Genomic DNA, 20,426 nt, shown 5'->3' on the forward strand with positions numbered 1-20,426 from the left:
TGTGAAGCAGTCATTTAAGAGAAGAGTGTTTTGTCAGGCAATGTGCTCAGCAACTGGGTGGTCCAGCTGTTTCTTGGCCACAGTTTGTCAGTGCACATTCATGCAAACAGACAGCTTGTTGGTTGTCACGCCCTTGTAGAATAAAGCGCAGTGATTGTAGCTTAGTTTGTAGATGACATGACTTGTTTCACAGGTAGTCATGCATTTCAGGGGATAGGTAATGCTTGTAACCAGGCTGGAGTAGCTGGTGGTGGGATGTTTTGCATCTAGATCTATGATGGGTATATGAGCCATGGTTCAAGGAGTTGGGAGCAGGTGTTGTGTAGTGATGGATAGGGATATAGTGTAGGTTTGGTTTGCATTGGAATACACTGTGGGAGGGGTGGGGAGGATAGTGGGTAGGACATTCCTCATTTCAGGAAACAATGAGAGGTAATTGAAACCCTGGTAGAGACTGTGATTCAGTTGCTCCAGTCCTGGGTTGTACTAGGTCATAGGGGGAATGCTCTTCTGTGGTCAGATGGAGGGAATTTGGGAGGTAGTTTGCGATGGAAGAGATTACGCAAGGGAGATCTGCTTCGGTACAAAGTTGGGAGGGTAATTACGGTCTGTGAAGGTGTCAGTGAGACCCTCGGTATATTTTGAGAAGAACTGCTCATCACTACAGATGTGGCAATGTTGCATACACTGGTAGTACAGATATATTTGTTTGTCCTCATTTGTCCTCTGTATCTGATGCCACTGATGATGGGCTATATGCCCAAATATGAATCTGGTAATTAAATACTTTCAAATGCAGCTTATGGTGTTCAGCCACATATCCTTTATCAAAGGTACTTATGCCTTATCACTGTATGAGACATCGGCTGTATTATGTATAGATCTACTACACAACAGTGACGTGTAAAAATTTGTGTTGGAATGGGACTTTAACCTGGATTTCCTGCTTACTGTGAGTGGTTGCTGTAAGCACACTGGCTATCTGTGCACATTGCCTGGACCTACCCAAACTTCTATATATAACACTATCTACATCTTTATAATGTAGTCCTCCAAAATATAATGTTGTGAGAAGTAGATGATAAATTTAGTGGACTATGATATAAGGATGTAGACAGTGTGACATATGTGAGTTTGGGTCAGTCTGTGGAATGTGGAAGGACAGACAAAGTGGTTAAGGTGACCACTCATGATAAGCAGGATATCTAGGTTCAAGTTCCAGTCTGGCACAAATTTTCATATGTCACTATTATGTAGTAGCTCTAGACCTAATTCAGCTGATGTCAAGAAATTCTTGGTTGGGAAATTAGCTTCAAATCACATCTGCTATAGCCCAGACTTTGATGTCTCATTTGCCTTATGTTGGCACAATGTTTGTGATGAGAAACAAATCAACAGATTAATGTGCCTAGATTGTCTCAAAACTTTTTATGCCCATAGCTACACAATGAACACTCTAATACATCCAACAAGATGCCTATACACATGCTGTGCCTCAACAAAATCTGGGATTTTCTCAGCTACTGATTTTGTGGTTCATGAATGGGTAGTAATTTGTACATTGGAATGCCATCTCTTTAAGCAAACATATCACTATTAATAAAATCTTCTTAGGTTTGCAGCAACATTATGTAGTTGAATTCCTACAAGCATTGTGGTTGACTATAGTCAAGTGGTAATTGACTGCTTTGTCATTGATAGCTTTCTCCTTATATAGCAATGCTGTTGTCTGTAGTATCTCTAGTGCTCATTCATTGCTGAATAAACCAGTATTTATATCTTGCATCCACTGTGTGTTCTTAAATTTTATGATGTCCTAATCCCATGCTATACTGAGTTGTCATCTGCCATCTTTATAGAATGTATGTTGTGAGGTTTTTAATTGTAATCAAAACATTCAGCCTCAAAATGACAGAGATGATGTCAAATGCAATATGAAAAAAAACCAACAATTCATGATGTTTCATAGTGTAATTTGCAAAAACAGCACAGCCACAGCCAGCCAAAGTTTATTCTTCTTCCACATACAAGTGAACAACATTTGAAAACATAGATACAAATATAAAAACAACCCAGGTACTGGTACAAGCAGTTGCTGACACTAAGTATGAATACAATATGAGAGCAAGTGGCTGCTGCACTGCACTTAGGAAGAGGAGGGCTCTAGTATACAGTGGGGCAGATGCTGTGCTGGGTGCAGAAGTCATGTGACCCACTGCAGGTGACCTCTGGCAGCTGGCCCATTCAGATGCTATTGGCAGAATATTCACAGTATTACATACCTGCAAATTAACTGTTGCTGTGGTGCTTATTGTTGTACTACTTACAGGGTTACAGTGCCTCTCCATTCCCTTGGGGAAAGGGTACTCTGCTGATGTGGGCACTAGGACAACTGTTGAAATGTCCATTGTCTCTGAGGCAGATGCCACAGGCAATGACAGCAGCAACAGGAGGAGATTCTGGGCCAGAACTGCTGAGTAGTAGTAGAAGTGGTGCAGCTGTGGAGACGTGTGGCAGCAGCTCCCCCAAGGAGTACCATAAGAAAGGATTGGGAACAAGGGTGTTGATCACATCTCGCCATCTGGTCTCTTGACTTGGTGGATCTATACCAAAAGTGAAGGTGTCAGCTGCTCAGTTGTGGCATTGGGGGTGCCAGGGATGCTGATATTGCAGGACTCAAAAGTTCCATCCCAGCCAGCAGTAGAATTGCCATTGACATTGGAGCACTGTAGGAAGGTCTGACAGCTGGTGCTGGGGGATTGGACTCTGGAGGAGAGGCAGGAAGTTGTGACATCTGCAAGAAGGACAGATCCACATGCACAGCAGGGATGCCTTGTGAGGCCTGAACAGGTTCTGAGGGAGGAGGTAGAAGCGGCAGAACTGGTGTACGTCATGGAGAGGTGGTGTCCCTCAGCATCTGTGGACCATACCCAGAATCCACTTTTGGTCAGTGGCCAAACTCCAAGATGCAGACTGCAGAGCCAAAAGTGAACCACAATGAGGTCTGCACTGACAGGCATTGCTGGGGGAGCACAACCAGATGAAACAGGGTGCGTGGCTAACAGCCATGGAGAGTCTGGTTCAGGCTCCAGTCCCCTACCAGCATAAACCTATAGGAACTCAAGAAGCATGTTAGGGAATTGTCAATGACAAGTCCACTTACAGCTATAGAGCACCTTGGTTGGACCCTCATCCCCCACCAGCATAAACCTGTAGGAACTCAAGAAGCATGCCAAAACATTGTTTGCGGAGAAGGCCACGATATATTTCTTCACTTGAACCTTGAATGTGTGGATGAGATGTCCCTCATCAATGTTAGATTTGGGGTGAAAAGGAGCAGCAGTAATGTGACTAATACCTTTATGGGTCCAGAAATCATGGACTGTCTCAGACAGATACTGTGGACCATTATCTGTCACAAGCATATAAGGTAATCCTTCAATAGGAAAAGTTCTGGAAAGGGCATGACTCATAGCTACAGCTGATGTCAAAGGACAGCTGATGACATATGGAAATTTAGAGAAAGCATTGATGACTGACAACCAGGAAGAATTTAGGAAAGGTCCTGTGAAATCAATGTGAATATGTTCCCATGGACACTGTGGGGTGGGCCACAGGGAGACTGTTATCTGTGGCACTGCCTGTTTAGTAGCACATTGACAGCAGGCTGCAACAATATGTACACTGTCACCATTGATGCCAGGCCAAAACATGTGCTGACAGACCAATAACTTGGTACATGAGAAACCCCCCCACCCAAGTGTCTTTTGTGTAGGAGCTGAAGTACACCTCACCAGAGGTTGGCTGGGATCCTAATAGGTGACAACACACACACACACAACTAAGAGAACAGCATTACCAAATCAGAACTGGATTGTCAGTGATAAGTGCTGTGATCCAGGAGCCTGTAACGGAAACCGTTCCTCTGTACATTGTGCCTCAACATCTAATTAAAAACAAAAGATTTTACCTGGATCAGAAGCAGGATCTGACCATATCAGTAGCCAGGACAGTGCATCAACTTTGGCATGCTGCACGGTAGGCCAAAAATGTATTTCATAGTTGCAGTGAGACAGAAACCATGCCCAGTGCTGGAGGTGATGTGTTACTTTGTCAGGCAACACAACAGGAGAAGTAAACAATGAAACCAAGGGCTTGTGGTCAGTAAAGAGAGGGGACTTGTGCAAGAACACATGAAACTTTTTGAGAGCTTAGTTGATAGCAATCAATTCCTTTTCAACTTGGTAATAGTGCTGCTGAGTGGAGTTGAGCATTTTTGATGCATAAGCTATCAGATATTGAGAACCATCCTCATACAAATGTCCATACTGAGAGACATCTGTAGCCAAAACCAGATGGTGGCCAAGATGGAAAGGAGCAAACCCAGGAGTTAAATGTAATTTAGATTTCAAAAGCATGTGAACACACCGTTGCAGGCCATTGTCACTGAAAAACAATGTTCTTGCAGAACAATTTGTGGAGGGAATGAGTCAACATTGCTGCACCTGGAATGAATTTGTGTTAGTAAGCAATTTTACCTAAATATGCTTAGAATTCTTTGACATTTGTAGGATGAGGCAGAGCCATGACTATGATGACATGATGATTTAAAAGCTTAACATCATCCTGAGGAACTTCAAACCACAAATACGAAATGGATGACTGAAAAAAGTGTTACTTGTTCACGGTCTTACATACTGCAGAGTTAAAATTCAACCTGACCAAGCTGCATAAATTAAGTGAATGTTCTTCTGCAGATGCACCTGTCACAATGATTTCATCAATGTAGTTACACGGACATCATCAGTTGTTCCAAAAATGCTGAAAAATTGCTGGGGTGCTAGCCACACCAAATGGGAAGCACCAATATTGGTGCAAACTGAAGGGCATATTAATTACAAGGAGCCATTTAAAATCCTCATCCAATGCAACTTGTAAATGGGCTTCAGATAAATCAGTTTTGGAGAAAAACTGGCTCCCTGCAAGATTAGCCAATAACTGTTCTGGGCAGGGCAAAGGATAGGTATCAGTGGTAGATTGAGAGTTAACTGAAACTTGCTGAAAGTTGCTGCAGAGGTGAAGCTGACCAGTTGGTTTTTTAACAATCATGAGGGAGGTAGACCACTCACTCAATGTAGTACACTATATGACCCCCAATGATGTTAACATGTCCAATTGGAATTTCACTTGATCACACAAAACTCACGGAGTAGGGTGTACATGGAAAAAGCACAGCTGGTGACATAGGTTTCAGGGTGATGTAGGTCACAAAATTAGTGGCACAATCCAACCTATCTGAGAAAAGAGACAGGAACATAGGAAATAGAGAATCTAACAGCTGGTAAGGCATCTGGTCTGAAACAAGGTGCACATATTTAAAACGGAAAAATATAAGGCATTGAAAGCATCCAGAGTGAGCCAATTTGCAATGACAGCATCATCCGCTACCAAAAAATCAAGGAATGAACCACAAATTTACACATAGTGGAAGCTGTAGATTGGTCCAAAATTGGAATATCCTGTTGTTGTAATGCTCCAAATGTTGTGTAACCAGAGACAACACTGGAGATCACAAATCCACATAAGTTTGTGGGTTCAGTAAAGTCACAACTGTACCTGTGTCTATTCGTTGTCTTATGGCATTGTCCATCACTCCCACTTTGATAAGCAGTTTGTTATGATTTGTAAACACTGGAGACATACAATTAACATCCACGTCCATGTCTGAAGGGGTGAGCTGGGAGTGACACAAAGCCACTGTATCTCCTGTTTTCATACAGTTGTTGCAAGTCACCCACTACTTAGCACACACGGCCCTGTCATGTCGCATGAAACAAGATAGAAGTGCAGGGCACTGACATTGCTGTGGAGGTTGTGGTTGTTGCTGTTATTTGGCACATTGCTGTCCAGTGTGACACAAATGCTGCATTTGTATGGCTACTTCATCCTCTCTCTGAGAACTGCCTGATGCCTGGTAACCAGGAATGGCAGTCACCACAGCTACATCACACCAAGCCTCAATCTGATCACCAGCACATGAGATACCTCAAAAGATGGATCAATATTTAACACTTTAGCTGAAGATGGATTCTCATACTTTAGTGTGCATTGATGCACCTCTTTGTTAGTAATCAAACAAATGATGGTGTCATGGCTCATAGAACCAGCATAGAAATCATGATAAGCATCATTAATGAACTGACATTTGTCACTGAGGCCATTGAGCTTAACCACCCAAGCCTGGTTGGACTGGAGAGGCTGTTCATGACAATGATAGAACTCTACAAGTGCTGTGATGAAATGCACACATTTACAGTGATAATTTGACAACTTACACATTTTGTAACTGAAGAAACAACCAGACAGACTGCATACACAGAAGTGAAAACCACACTCAACACAAATTGTTTTGTAGTGTAAGACACAAACAACAGCACAGCCAAAATGAAAAAAAAAAAATCTATTCTTCTTCCACGTACAAGTGAACAATAGTTGAGAAAATAGAAACAAGCAGTTGCTAACAGTAATTATGAATACAATATGAGAAATCTTGTAAAACATTCTCATGAAAGATTATGACATTTTGGTGAGAACAGGGTGGGAACCAGTCACTGCAAAGATGAAGGTGGCATGGTGGATGTGGTACATAAATATTGCTTTATTTTGCATTGGATTGAGCAACACTCACATCACAGCTGCATAAGTGTGAATCCATTGACAGTATACCCGTCAACAGGATTTGTCATTCGAGGAGGCATACACAACTAAAAGCTTGTGAGAATTTAACATTGTCATACAGTTTGAAGCTTGAGAAGAGTTTAGTAACCTATTAGTAGTTCCTAGATTTCTGCATGCTTGAAAAGAAATTAAATCTATGTTGGATGTTTTTTCAAATTACGAATAAATAACACACTCGACCATGAAAAAGTGAAAGGTTAAATCTTAATGTTTTATTCTTAAGAGCTAGATTGGTATTTTCTCAATAAATTCATGTACAATTGCAAAATTTTAAAATCTGTACCAAAATAATTAGTGTCCCCATAGCACTTGAACAGTAGTACCACCTCTGTAATTTTAAAGAAAGTTGGTAACAAGAGGCATGGAGTGAAAGTTTCTAATGCTCTGTAGTAGTATTTGGGAAGAAAGCATTAAAATTCCTGTGATTCTAATCTGAAACACAAATTTCTTATTTTTCCTTGCATAAATGTAAGTGAATGTTGGAAGGGCTCATTCAGGAAGGACATGGGTAGTTACTTTGACCCCCTTTTCAGCTAGGCTAATGCTTAATTTCCAAGGACTTCTGTGGTGGCAGAGTATTAAGCACTAGTAGACATGGGAAGGGAAGAGAGAAAAAAAGAGCTGATCTGGTTCAAGAATGTGTGTGAGTTAGAAGAAACAGTGTAAACATCAGAAAGGTTATTGATCATAATTATGTGAAAATGCTACAGTTTGTGGGTTGTGAATGGAAAACAATTTTGGAGGCATACTCAATGTTATGTTTTCTTCATTTCAACACAGGTGGACAGTATAAATTTGAACTAGTAGCGATCACCACTGCCTTTATCCAGATCCATTGCCTCAGGTTCCTCCTTAAATGAAAAGTGACTGAGGGCATAGTTCTTCCAACACTTTGGTAAGATTCCAGAAGAAGGCATAGCAAATGAACCTTCTACCATGGTTGCTCCTCTATGCTAAACCTAAGGCAGCCATCAAAATCTATAAAGTTTATGTCATATGTCTGGCGTTATACAGATAACTAATTTTCCAGAAATGAGACTCATCTGATTTCATTATTCCAGTGTGCTTGCTGTCATTGTTTCATTTTAACCTCATAAGAGGACAAAGATATTCAATGTATCAAACAACTATTAAATTTGTCCTGCTCTTCCAATTTCCTACTAACTGTGTTGGTAAGGAGTAAATTGTATGTTCCTCTGTTTTGCTGTAATGTAATACGCAAATTTTAAAGTTATCCAACTTTGTAGCTCCTTACCCTTCTTAATGGAAAATAAAGGGTGGACTGTAACAGTATTATGAAAAGGATAGTTGCTACTCACCATAAAGTGGAGATGCTGAGTCCCAGATAGGCACAATACAAAGAGACTGTCAGACATGAGCTTTCGGTCAACAAGGTCTTTGTAGGAGATAGATGACCGACATACACACACAAACTCACGAAAACACAACTCACACACACACATGACTGCAGTCTCTGGCTGCAGAGGCCACACAGACACACAATGTGTGTGTGTGTGTGTGTGTGTGTGTGTGTGTGTGTGTGTGTGTGTGTGTATATATATATATATATATATATATATATATATATATATATATATATATATATGTGTGTGTGTGTGTGTGTGTGTGTGTGTGTGTGTTTCTTGCCTATCTCCAACAAAGGCATTGTTGACCAATAGCTTATGTCTGACAGTCTTTTTGTTGTGCCTATCTCCAACTCAGCATCTCCACTTTATGGTGAGTACCAACTATCCCTTACATTTGTTAACATATTTTCATATACTTATTGTAATTTATGATTGTTGTACTTACTGATGGAATCATTTCTCTAGGTAATTAACTTACTGTGAACTTTCAAACATTAGACTGTGGTTCCAGTACCATGTTCTGATCCACCTTCACCCCAAAAAAACACACAAAAATCTGTTTTCACATGAGGTGGTTATCAAAGTACTGATAGCTTCAAATAAAGGTGCTGAAGTTCACATCATCATTTATAAGTTCAAATGTAATTATTCAGCTCTGTGAATTTGGGCAGAGTCATGTTGGATGAAGGCCTACTTGTTAGGAACATCAACTGTACTGTAGGATGCAATAAAGCAACTAAAGTCTTCCTGGGGAGCAATACTTGGACAAATTGTATACTTCCTTGACCATATACATTCCTATGACCATATACAGTATGTATGAAAGTGTGATTTTTTTGGAGATTTTGCATCAGTCTCCATCAACACTTATGTAACTTGCACAGATGTGAAGTTGAACAGTCAGCTGCTGACTTATCCTAAATGTTGCTCTGGTGCTTCTATTAAGAGAGTGAAGAATGATGATTGTGGGAAGCACTTGAATAAAATTAAGATGTTCTTTCCATCTGGATTGTAAAATAGAGTTGTTACTGTTCATTATTTGTTTGGGGTTGTGCCATCTTCTGATGACTGAATTTAAAACGTGGGTAGGAAATTCTGAGAGATGTTACAACTATAATAATGTAAGAACACACTGAAAAGTAAAATTGGTGTATTTGGTTGGAATCTTGAAGGACTGAGAAATAATCAGGAAAAATTCTTATTTGCTTGTAAGAGTTGCAGATGTTTCAAGAGAGTGACATTATTGATTGCCTCCAGATTACACAACTACATGGACAGATTGATTTAATATAGTCATATATACACTGATATATTGTTGATGCTTATCAACTGCTACTGAAATATGTTATACTTATAGTTGTAATGAAATGCAGATCTTCACTGGCAAACTTCTAATACATTTGTTAGACATTTTGGTTTTTGCTATCTTATACCAAGTAGCTTTTAAAAATATGAACAGGTGGTCGTGTTTTCATTGCACATGTGCTCAAATATTTTGACTGGAGTGATGGTCCACGAACCATGGACCTTGCCGTTGGTGGGGAGGCTTACGTGCCTCAGCGATACAGATGGCCATACTGTAGGTGCAACCACAACGGAGGGGTATCTGTTGAGAAGCCAGACAAACGTGTGGTTCCTGAAGAGGGGCAGCAGCCTTTTCAGTAGTTGCAGCGGCAACAGTCTGGATGACTGACTGACCTGGCCTTGCAACATTAACCAAAACGGCCTTGCTGTGCTGGTACTGCGAACGGCTGCAAGCAAGGGGAAACTATGGCCGTAATTTTTCCCGAGGGCATGCAGCTTTACTGTATGGATAAATGATGATGGCGTCCTCTTGGGTAAAATATTCAGATCTCCGGGTGAGGACTACTCAAGAGGACGTTGTTATCAGGAAAAAGAAAACTGGCGTTCTACGGATCGGAGCATGGAATGTCAGATCCCTTAAACGGGCAGGTAGCTTAGAAAATTTAAAAAGGGAAATGGATAGGTTAAAGTTAGATATAGTGGGAATTAGCGAAGTTTGGTGGCAGGAGGAACAAGACTTTTGGTCAGGTGAATACAGGGTTATAAACACAAAATAAAATAGGGGTAATGCAGGAGTAGGTTTAATAATGAATAAAAATTAGGAGTGCGGGTAAGCTACTACAAACAGCCTAGTGAACACATTATTGTGGCCAAGATAGACACGAAGCCCATGCATACTACAGTAGTACAAGTTTATACGCCAACTAGCTCTGCAGATGATGAAGAAATTGAAGAAATGTATGATGAGATAAAATAAATTATTCAGGTAGTGAAGGGAGACAAAAATTTAATAGTCATGGGTGACTGGAATTCGGGAGTAGGAAAAGGGAGAGAAGGAAACGTAGTGGGTGAATATGGATTGGGGCTAAGAAATGAAAGAGGAAGTCGCTTGGTAGAGTTTTGCACAGAGCACAACTTAATCATAGCTAACACTTGGTTCAAGAATCATGAAAGAAGGTTGTATACATGGAAGAATCCTGGAGATACTAGAAGGTATCAGATAGATTATATAATGGTAACACAGAGATTTAGGAACCAGGTTTTAAATTGTAAGACATTTCCAGGGGCAGATGTGGACTCTGACCACAATCTATTGGTTATGAACTGTAGATTAAAACTGAAGAAACTGCAAAAAAGGTGGGAATTTAAGGAGATGAGACCTGGATAAACTGAAAGAACCAGAGGTTGTACAGAGTTTCAGGGAGAGCATAAGGGAACAATTGACAGGAATGGGGGAAAGAAGTACAGTAGAAGAAGAATGGGTAGCTCTGAGGGATGAAGTAGTGAAGGCAGCAGACGATCAAGTAGGTAAAAAGATGAGGGTTAGTAGAACTCCTTGGGTAACAGGAGAAATATTGAACTTAATTGACGAAAGGAGAAAATATAAAAATGCAGTAAATGAAGCAGGCAAAAAGGAATACAAACGTCTCAAAAATGAGATCGACAGGAAGTGCAAAATGGCTAAGCAGGGATGGCTAGAGGACAAATGTAAGGATGTAGAGGCTTATCTCACTAGGGGTAAGAGAGATACTGCCTACAGGAAAATTAAAGAGACCTTTCGAGAAAAGAGAACCACTTGTATGAATATCAAGAGCTAAGATGGAAACCCAGTTCTAAGCAAAGAAGGGAAAGCAGAAAGGTGGAAGGAGTATCTCGAGGGTCTGTACAAGGGCAATGTACTTGAGGACAATATTATGGAATTGGAAGAGGATGTAGATGAGGATGAAATGGGAGATACGATACTGCGTGAAGAGTTTGACAGAGCACTGAAAGACCTGAGTCGAAACAAGGCCCCAAGAGCAGACAACATACCATTAGAACTACTGATGGCCTTGGGAGAGCCAGTCCTGACAAAACTCTACCATCTGGTGAGAGACAGGCCAAATACCCTCAGACTTCAAGAAGAATATAATAATTCCAATCCCAAAGAAAGCAGGTGTTGACAGATGTGAAAATTACCGAACTATCAGTTTAATAAGTCACAGCTGCAAAATAATAATGCGAATTCTTTACAGACGAATGGAAAAACTGGTAGAAGCTGACCTCGGGGAAGATCAGTTTGGATTGCGTAGAAATATTGGAACACTTGAGGCAATACTGACCTTACGACTTATCTTAGAAGAAAGATTAAAGAAAGGCAAACCTACGTTTCTAGCATTTGTAGACTTAGAGAAAGCTTTTGATAATGTTGACTGGAATACTCTCTTTCAAATTCTGAAGGTGGCAGGGGTAAAATACAGGGAGCGAAAGGCTATTTACAATTTGTACAGAAGCCTGATGGCAGTTATAAGAGTTGAGGGGCATGAAAGGGAAGCAGTGGTTGGGAAGGGAGTAAGATAGGGTTGTAGCCTCTCCCTGATGTTATTCAATCGGTATATTGAGCAAGCAGTAAAGGAAACAAAAGAAAAATTCTGAGTAGGTATTAAAATCCATGGAGAAGAAATAAAAACTTTGAGGTTCGCCGATGACGTTTTAATTCTATCAGAGACAGCAAAGGACTTGGAAGAGCAGTTGAACAGAATGGACAGTGTATTGAAAGAAGGATATAAGATGAACATCAACAAAAGCAAAATGAGGATAATGGAATGTAGTCGAATTAAGCCGGGCAATGCTGAGGGAATTAGATTAGGAAATAAAACACTTAAAGTAGTAAAGGAGTTTTGCTATTTGGGGAGCAAAATAACTGATGATGGTTGAAGTACAGAAGATATAAAATGGCAATGGCAAGGAAAGCGTTTCTGAAGAAGAGAAATTTGTTAACATCGAGTATAGATTTAAGTGTCAGGAAGTTGTTTCTGAAAGTATTTTTATGGAGTGTAGCCATGTATGGAAGTGAAACATGGACGATAAATAGTTTGTACAAGAAGAGAATAGAAGCTTTCGAAATGTGGTGCTACAGAAGAATGCTGAAGATTAGATGGGTAGATCACATAACTAATGATGAAGTGTTGAATAGAATTGGTGAGAAGAGGAGTATGTGGCACAACTTGACAAAAAGAAGGGACCAGTTAGTAGGACATGCTCTGAGGCATCAAGGGATCACAAACTTAGCATTGGAGGGCAGTGTGGAGGGTAAAAATTGTAGAGGGAGACGAAGAGATGAATACACTAAGCAGATTCAGAAGGATGTGGGTTGCAGTAAGTACTGGGAGATGAAGAAGCTTGCACAGGATAGGGTAGCATGGAGAGCTGCATCAAACCAGTCTCAAGACTGAAGACCACAACAACAACAACAATGATGGTCCAAGATATTATTTTATTTCTACTATTTTATTTTAACAGCAAATCTTTCAGTACACAAGGATCATGATATGTCCTTGTTAATTAATGACTCCAGAACAAATCTATCATAAATAATATGCCGTGACTTGTTCCAGATCCCTGAAGGATCTGTTATTGGTGGAATCTACAGAACATGTTGAATGAATGAATGAATGAATATGTCTTCTAAATTTTTCACCATATGTTCAGAGGAAAATACAAATCATAAAAATCATGTTCTATGGATGATAAAACATTAATTCAAAAATGTCCTAGATTTATGGCATGGGATGTTTCAAATTCAGGCATATCAATAAAATGTAAATCTGATCTTTCAAAATGATGCTGTGCAACAGAACCGTATTCTGAGACAACCATTTTTGTGAAAGGAGGAATAACTCCATAAATTAATGTGTGGTGATCAACAATAATCATCTTATAGATGCAATATTTGTTGTAAATATACTGTTTATTCAAGCAAACAATAAAAATATGAGATAAAAAGTTACCCATCAGGTTATTCAGTAAAGGTGGCATGAGCAACAAATGTGTGATGAACTGCACTGTGCCAACATTCTTTGACAGTTTACCATACATTGATGTAAAATGACAGACACTAACTGGCAGTCATCTTTTCTTGCTGCTTCTTCCACATTATAGACAAAAGTACATTTGAAACTCATAGTATAACTTTGTTTGAAAATTCATTGTATAATAAATAATGAGGCATAAAACACATATTGCTATTATTGAACGAATGTTCTTCAGTCTTTTAATACTTACCTATAAACAGGTAGCAAGTGTTTATGTATAAGAACGAAATAGTATTATGTAACTAAACCAATGAGAAATTCCTTATGTTTTGTCATTAATATTATCTGTGGAATGTGTAGTTATTTAATATGCCAAACCATTTGCTGGATAAAAAATGATGGATGCCTAATTACTCTTCTATGTACATCATTGGTTCATTTTGAATGTTCTTGTTATCACTAGCTCAGTGCTAATGAATTCTTTCTTGGTAATTATGAATGGAGAAATTTCCACCAACTGTCTAAAATGTTAATTTAGTTGTGTTACTACACAAGATGCAATAAGCATTTGTTTCATGGTGATGTATTTATTCTGGGAGCTAAGTCCCTGGACACAATTTTTCTGCTACTTGATGTATTAGCTTCAGGTTGTGTACATGATCATCAGGTTGCATAATGTTTCACCTTGACACACCTTTCATGTTTTACTATTGATTCCATCATGCTTTGTAAGAATCTTCCAAAGTGCTATATACAATTACTGATCAATGTGATCTCTCAGGTATCTCCTAGGTGTGACTGGTTAATTATGTGCTTTTGGGTGTATGGCCAAGTTATTTATTCCATTTTTGTGCATGATATATCAACGACTGACCAAGTCATCAACTTCAGGTGCTGAAAGCTGTGTTGTTATATGTTGTACCTGCCTAGATTCCAGTTAGAATTTGTTGGTCAGCAAAATAATATGCATAAACTGAATCAACAAGTTGGCTGAACACCTGAGAGCACACTGTTAACTTATTAATGATTTTACCATATGAGAAGCACAAACTATTTTGTGATAGGCCTACATGATAGAAGCCTCAAAACAAATTTTAAATGGATTTTTCCTTTGTAATTTCTTGTCATACCTCCAAAATAGTCATTACTGAATTTTTCATACTGAGAAATAACGTTTGGTAAGCATTAGCCATTTTATGCTGAGATCTCCACAGTTAATACAATTATAAAACCACATTCTTTTTGTGTTGTTAACTCATTGTGATTATTTGTGTAGGTAAATTTAGAGTATCAATATTTGTAATGTATCAAAACATCAAAATTTCTGGTGCCTCTCCATGTATATAACTTTGAGAGCAATCCACTATCAACTAATTCACAACAGTTCAGCTTCTACTGCAGTATTAAAATGCACTTTGCTTCTTCTGTCATAGGTGATGACTACTAACACCTCGGATTGTCTGCCCTCATGGCTGGACAATGGTTTTGCTGAAAAATCTCTTAAGGATTCCAACAATTATCAAGACTTCAGGGTCCTCTCCGTAGATGTACAACGAGCATCAGCTCTAGGAGAAAACTTCATGAGTGAAATCTATCGTATGACTGTGGAACTAGAGCATAAAGTCAAGCGGCATAAGGACACTGTGTCATTAATAGTAAAATTATTTCCAGGTGGAGAAGTTATGCAGAAAATAGCACAGGACATGCAAGCCTTTGAGAGAGAGATTCTCATGTTCAGTGAGACCATTCCTGCAATGACACAGATATTGCAGAAAGCAGCCCCTGGTAAATACACACAGTTATCTGCAATGTGTTTCACCTCTGGGACTCAGCCAGTTATCTATGTAGTCCTCGAGGACTTGAAGGCCAGAGGCTTTGCAATGGCAGAGAGGTGCAAGGGACTGGACTTGGCTCATGCAAAACTTGTTGTCAGGAAACTGGCTGAGTTCCATGCATCTTCCATTGTACTGTATGAGCAGAACCCTGCATCAATGGACAAATATAAGAGTTTTCAATTGTTTGAAGGAGAAACAGGTAAACACACAGAGTCCTTCTTGAAACTAGGCTGCAAAGGTCTCGCAGATCAGCTGGAGACATTAGAGAAATCATACTCACAGTATGCACCAAGAGTCCGAGCTCTCTCAGAAAACCTATACCCACGCCTAGCAGAGATGGCAAAACAGAAGGGAAAGTTTTGTGCCTTAGCTCATGCGGATACCTGGACCAACAACATTATGTTCAAATACTCTGGTAGTGCCGTCCAAGATGTGGTTCTACTCGACTTCCAGGTTTCTTGCTACTATTCACCTTCAATTGACTTACATCATTTTATACACACTAGTATTACAGAACAAGTGTATGCTGATCACTTAACAGACCTTTTGAAAGAGTACTATTATCATTTAATGGAAGTGATGGAAGATATTGGTATCATCAGAGACAAACAAATATCCTTTGAGGATGTGCTTGAAGACTTTGAGGCCCACATGCTGTATGGCTTGTACATAGCAATAACAGAGCTTCCAGTTGTACGCAGTGAAGGGGAATCTGGTTTTGATGTAGAGGCATCTATGAAAGGAACATACACTGATGATAATAGAAGTGCTTTTACAGGTGCTGCATATATGCAAGCTATAAAACGTATGCTGCCAGAATTTGAAAAGAGAAGTTTATTGTGAAGTTTTCAGTAGTTTATGTTCCTTCCACATTATAAATTAAAGTGAGGCAGACTGACTGAATTTTTTCCAAATATCATGACTGCAATTAGCTACTCACCTTAAGTGAAATTTGTGTATTTATAGTAACCCAGCTTTAATAGCATATCGAGTTCTGCTTTGAACCTGCAGTAACAACATTTGGTACAGAAATTTCATCAGTACATAATGATAAAGTTTTGTTTTGTACTAGCATTGCCAGAATGCATGTAAGATTTTGCACCCTTGTTAATAAACTACTATATATACATGACCTGTAGTATTAGACTTTACATAAAGTTAGTTCCTCCGATGCTAAGTAGCATACTGGGAAACAAGTTTCTGACAGTGAACTTGATCAGCTGCAGTTTTCAGCTTCATCTCAGTTCATGTACACATGTTGAACATCCTCTGAAAAAGTTCATTTCCAAGTGTTATGAGGTCTCCTCTACTTCTATTTCCATCTGTTGGTTTCCATAACAGTGCCAATATGAGGATTCTTCCCTCTTTCTATTTTTTTTTTTTTTTAATGTGTAGAACATATTTTGCATGTTTCTGTCTTCTTTCAGCGATGATTTTGTGTAGACCACTTCTCAGAATTTCATAATTTGAAACATAGTCACAGTAGGTGATCTTCAAAATTCATCTCAAGCATCACTGATGAAAAACATTGAGCTTGTATGCTGATTCTGCTGACATTTTCCAGGTCTCTCACATGTACATGGCCATTGGTAGCATGGTACAGGAGGACAGCTAAAGCTTTGTGAACATATTTATGAAGTCTAATTGCCATATGCATCACATCTTATAGTACCTTCTGTTGCACTACAATTTGGGTAGATACATTTCCACTTCTTATGGACATTATTTTTGTTGCATCACTATTTACTTTTACTCCTACAGAAGTGGGCATTTGATCCAGCTTGATAGACATTAGTTGTAAACTCTGTGGTGTTTCTGTCACATTAGAGCCTACATAATAATTATTTTTGATGAAAAACGCTTCTGAGACTGTGGAAAAAACACCCACTATGCTTCGTTATCAGTGTCAAAGGTACCAGTTTTACACAGACTAAATTATATATGTTTTTTATATTGATCAGTTCGTGAAAGAAAGTCACAAAACTGGAAGTGCTGCCAGCCTCTTTGGACACTGTACAGTCAGCCTTGTTTGATTATTATGACAGCAACCAGGAATCATTGACTCACATCAGGGACAGTATCAACCACATCATTAATGCATTCATCCAAAATTTTAAGGCCACCTATGGAGACCGACTACCCCCTTGCAGATTTCAGTGGGTCACTCTACAATTGGTCAGGGTACAGTTCTGAAACGATTCAAAATGTCAATCAACTGCAAGGGCCTCACCACTTTTCATGTAGGTAAGGCAGAACGTTGGCAAAATGTTAAGGAAAGAAGATGAGATAGTGGCCAGAATTCCTGAATAAAATCATTTGCACAACAGAAGGCCAGACACGTATAGAAGAGTATCAAGAGGGGTTCCAACTGTATGAGGAAGTGCCATGTTATAGGAAAAGTTGTTTGCAGATCAGACCAGGAGATGCGCAAATAATGGCAAAACATTTCATAGAAGTGCCCACTACTGCCATCCAAGAGCCAATGTTCTTCCATCACTGAAAAACTGTGCAGTGAATAATTCAGGTCTTTTAACTGCTCCTTCTCCAAGTGTGAGGTTGAATAATTATTGTCACATGGCACCTGTGTGTGATGAAAAGCTGCAGAAAAACAGTTCCCATTGCCGAGTTCACTTGCATTGTGGAGGCAGGACAACTCAGAAGGATTTCCCTAACTCATATTCATATGTTTGTTGTATGGTTCTATTTTTTAATTGCATGAACCTGGGAGAGGATAGTAAAACTCCAACTTGTCTGGATTGCCCTCTAATCTCTTCCAGTATGGGTTCAAGAGATGTTGATCTATTACTGATAACACACCACTGCTGGAAGCACCTGTGTAAATAATTTTCCTACACATGTAAAACCTAGTGGGTGTTTTTTCCAGCGTTGAGAAAGGTCCACATGCCACTCGAAGATGTAATTTTCTATGAAAGTTCCACTTATGGGGTTCCTGTGATTATGTTCCCATCTTATTGTGGTTCATCCTTTTGTGTGCAATTTATGGTACCAATTCAGGACAGTTCTGTGACTCCAGCTTGATCAGGAGAACAGTGTCTCTTAAGAAAGCTTGATGAGTGTTTCTGTCTTTTACTATTACCATCAGTAGCATAATGCTCATAATAATGAAACATATCCTGTATTTTTTATTTGGGAGTTTCTGCTGTCTTTTGCTGGCCCTCAAACCCTCCAACAACAATGTCCATATGTCGTTTGCAACTGCCATTAATGAGGTTGAAGGGGTAGATTGCAAAGAAGACCTTCAAGTTCTCAGAATATAAGGCAGTATGCATAAATTTACAGCAATCTCAACACATGTTCAACTAACAGTAGCTGACATGGATTCATATAACAAAATTATTCAACTTCTCAGGTGCTCCAGATGCACTACTGTGCATAGCATTCTTACTAGTTGATACAGGATACTCTGCTTCATCTACAATGTCAAGGGAAGGAGTTGATATTTTGTTGACTATGGATACAGCAAGCAGGTGGACACAGTAATCATGAAGTTTTCCCTTTTGTAGCTCTAATTTATGTGCTTTATCTTTTTCAGATAGTTTTATCATTTTATTACAATGATTTTTACTTACTTCTTTTAGTATATGATTTGTTTACTATTAAACTTTAGACATTACTCAGTAATCATTAATGGGTGCACTGTAAACTTGCTGTTGAGAAGTAGGATCATCTGTGGCTGGCAAAGCCAACTATGTGGACAAATATCAGTACATCCAAACATTGAAGACTGCAACCAATTTGCAACAACAGCAGCAAAAGCAGTAACAAAATTTTAGTACAACATTACACGATTCAGCAGTTATCATTTGGCAGTTGGCAGCTGGATAGCTCAGTTTGAGCCTAGAATGTCTGAAAATAAAATTATGTCTAAAAACAAAGATGATGTGACTTACCAAATGAAAGTGCTGGCAGGTCGACAGACACACAAACAAACACAAACATACATACAAAATTCAAGCTTTCGCAACAAACTGTTGCCTCATCAGGAAAGAGGGAAGGAGAGGGAAAGACGAAAGGATGTGGGTTTTAAGGGAGAGGGTAAGGAGTCATTCCAATCCCTGGAGCGGAAAGACTTACCTTAGGGGGAAAAAAGGACGGGTATACACTCGCACACACACACATATCCATCCACACATATACAGACACAAGCAGACATTGCTTGTTTCTGTATAAGTGTGGATGGATATGTGTGTGTGTGTGTGTGCGAGTGTATACCCGTCCTTTTTTCCCCCTAAGGTAAGTCTTTCCGCTCCCGGGATTGGAATGACTCCTTACCCTCTCCCTTAAAACCCACATCCTTTCATCTTTCCCTCTCCTTCCCTCTTTCCTGATGAGGCAACAGTTTGTTGCGAAAGCTTGAATTTTGTATGTATGTTTGTGTTTGTTTGTGTGTCTGTCGACCTGCCAGCACTTTCATTTGGTAAGTCACATCATCTTTGTTTTTAGATATATTTTTCCTACGTGGAATGTTTCCCTCTATTATAACCATATCATTAATTTGAAAATAAAATTATACATTCAGTTCATTATTTCTCTTGTGTCAAACAATGGTAAAACCAGGATGGAACATAACAATATTATGAAAAGGAAAGTTGCTACTTACCATATAGCAGAGATGCTGTGTCACAGATAGGCACAACAAAAAGACTGTCACAAATAAAGCTTTCACCAGTAAGGCCTTTGTCAAAGATGACACACACACACACACACACACACACACACACACTCACACACACACACACACACACACACACAAATACAACTCACCCTCACATGACTGCAGTCTCAGGCAACTGAGGCCACAATGCAAGCAGTAGCACCAATGCATGATGGGAGTGGTGAATGGGTTGGGGTAAGAAGGAGGCTGAGGCAAGGAGAGAGATGGGGGACCATGAAGTGCTGCTGGGGAGCTTACAAGGATGAGGTGAAGAGAGGGTAGGGCAACTACCGGTAGGTGCAGTCGAGAGGCTAGACGCTGGGTGGGGGAGAGGTGCGGAGGGGGCGGTAGTGAAAAAGGAGAGAAGTAAAAAGACTGGGTGCAATGATAAAATGAGGGCTGTGTAGTACTGGAATGGAAATAGGGAAGTGGCTGGATGGGTGAGGACAATGACTAACGAAGGTTGATGCCAGGAGGGTTACAGGAACGAAGG

General features: G+C 39.6%; 1 protein-coding gene across 1 annotated transcript in view; it reads left to right on the forward strand.

Annotated features, from left to right (window-relative positions):
- Window positions 1-16,596, forward strand: part of LOC124619628 — a 66,551-nt gene extending 49,955 nt beyond the window's left edge. Inside the window, exon 2 of the mRNA XM_047146138.1 lies at window positions 14,857-16,596. Coding sequence (XP_047002094.1) covers window positions 14,857-16,101 — 1,245 coding nt within the window. The 3' untranslated portion in view covers window positions 16,102-16,596. The remainder of the gene's footprint in view (window positions 1-14,856) is intronic.
- Window positions 16,597-20,426: the final 3,830 nt, after the last annotated feature.

The sequence above is a fragment of the Schistocerca americana genome, chromosome 6 (assembly GCF_021461395.2).
Source record: "Schistocerca americana isolate TAMUIC-IGC-003095 chromosome 6, iqSchAmer2.1, whole genome shotgun sequence".
NCBI lineage: Eukaryota > Metazoa > Arthropoda > Insecta > Orthoptera > Acrididae > Schistocerca > Schistocerca americana.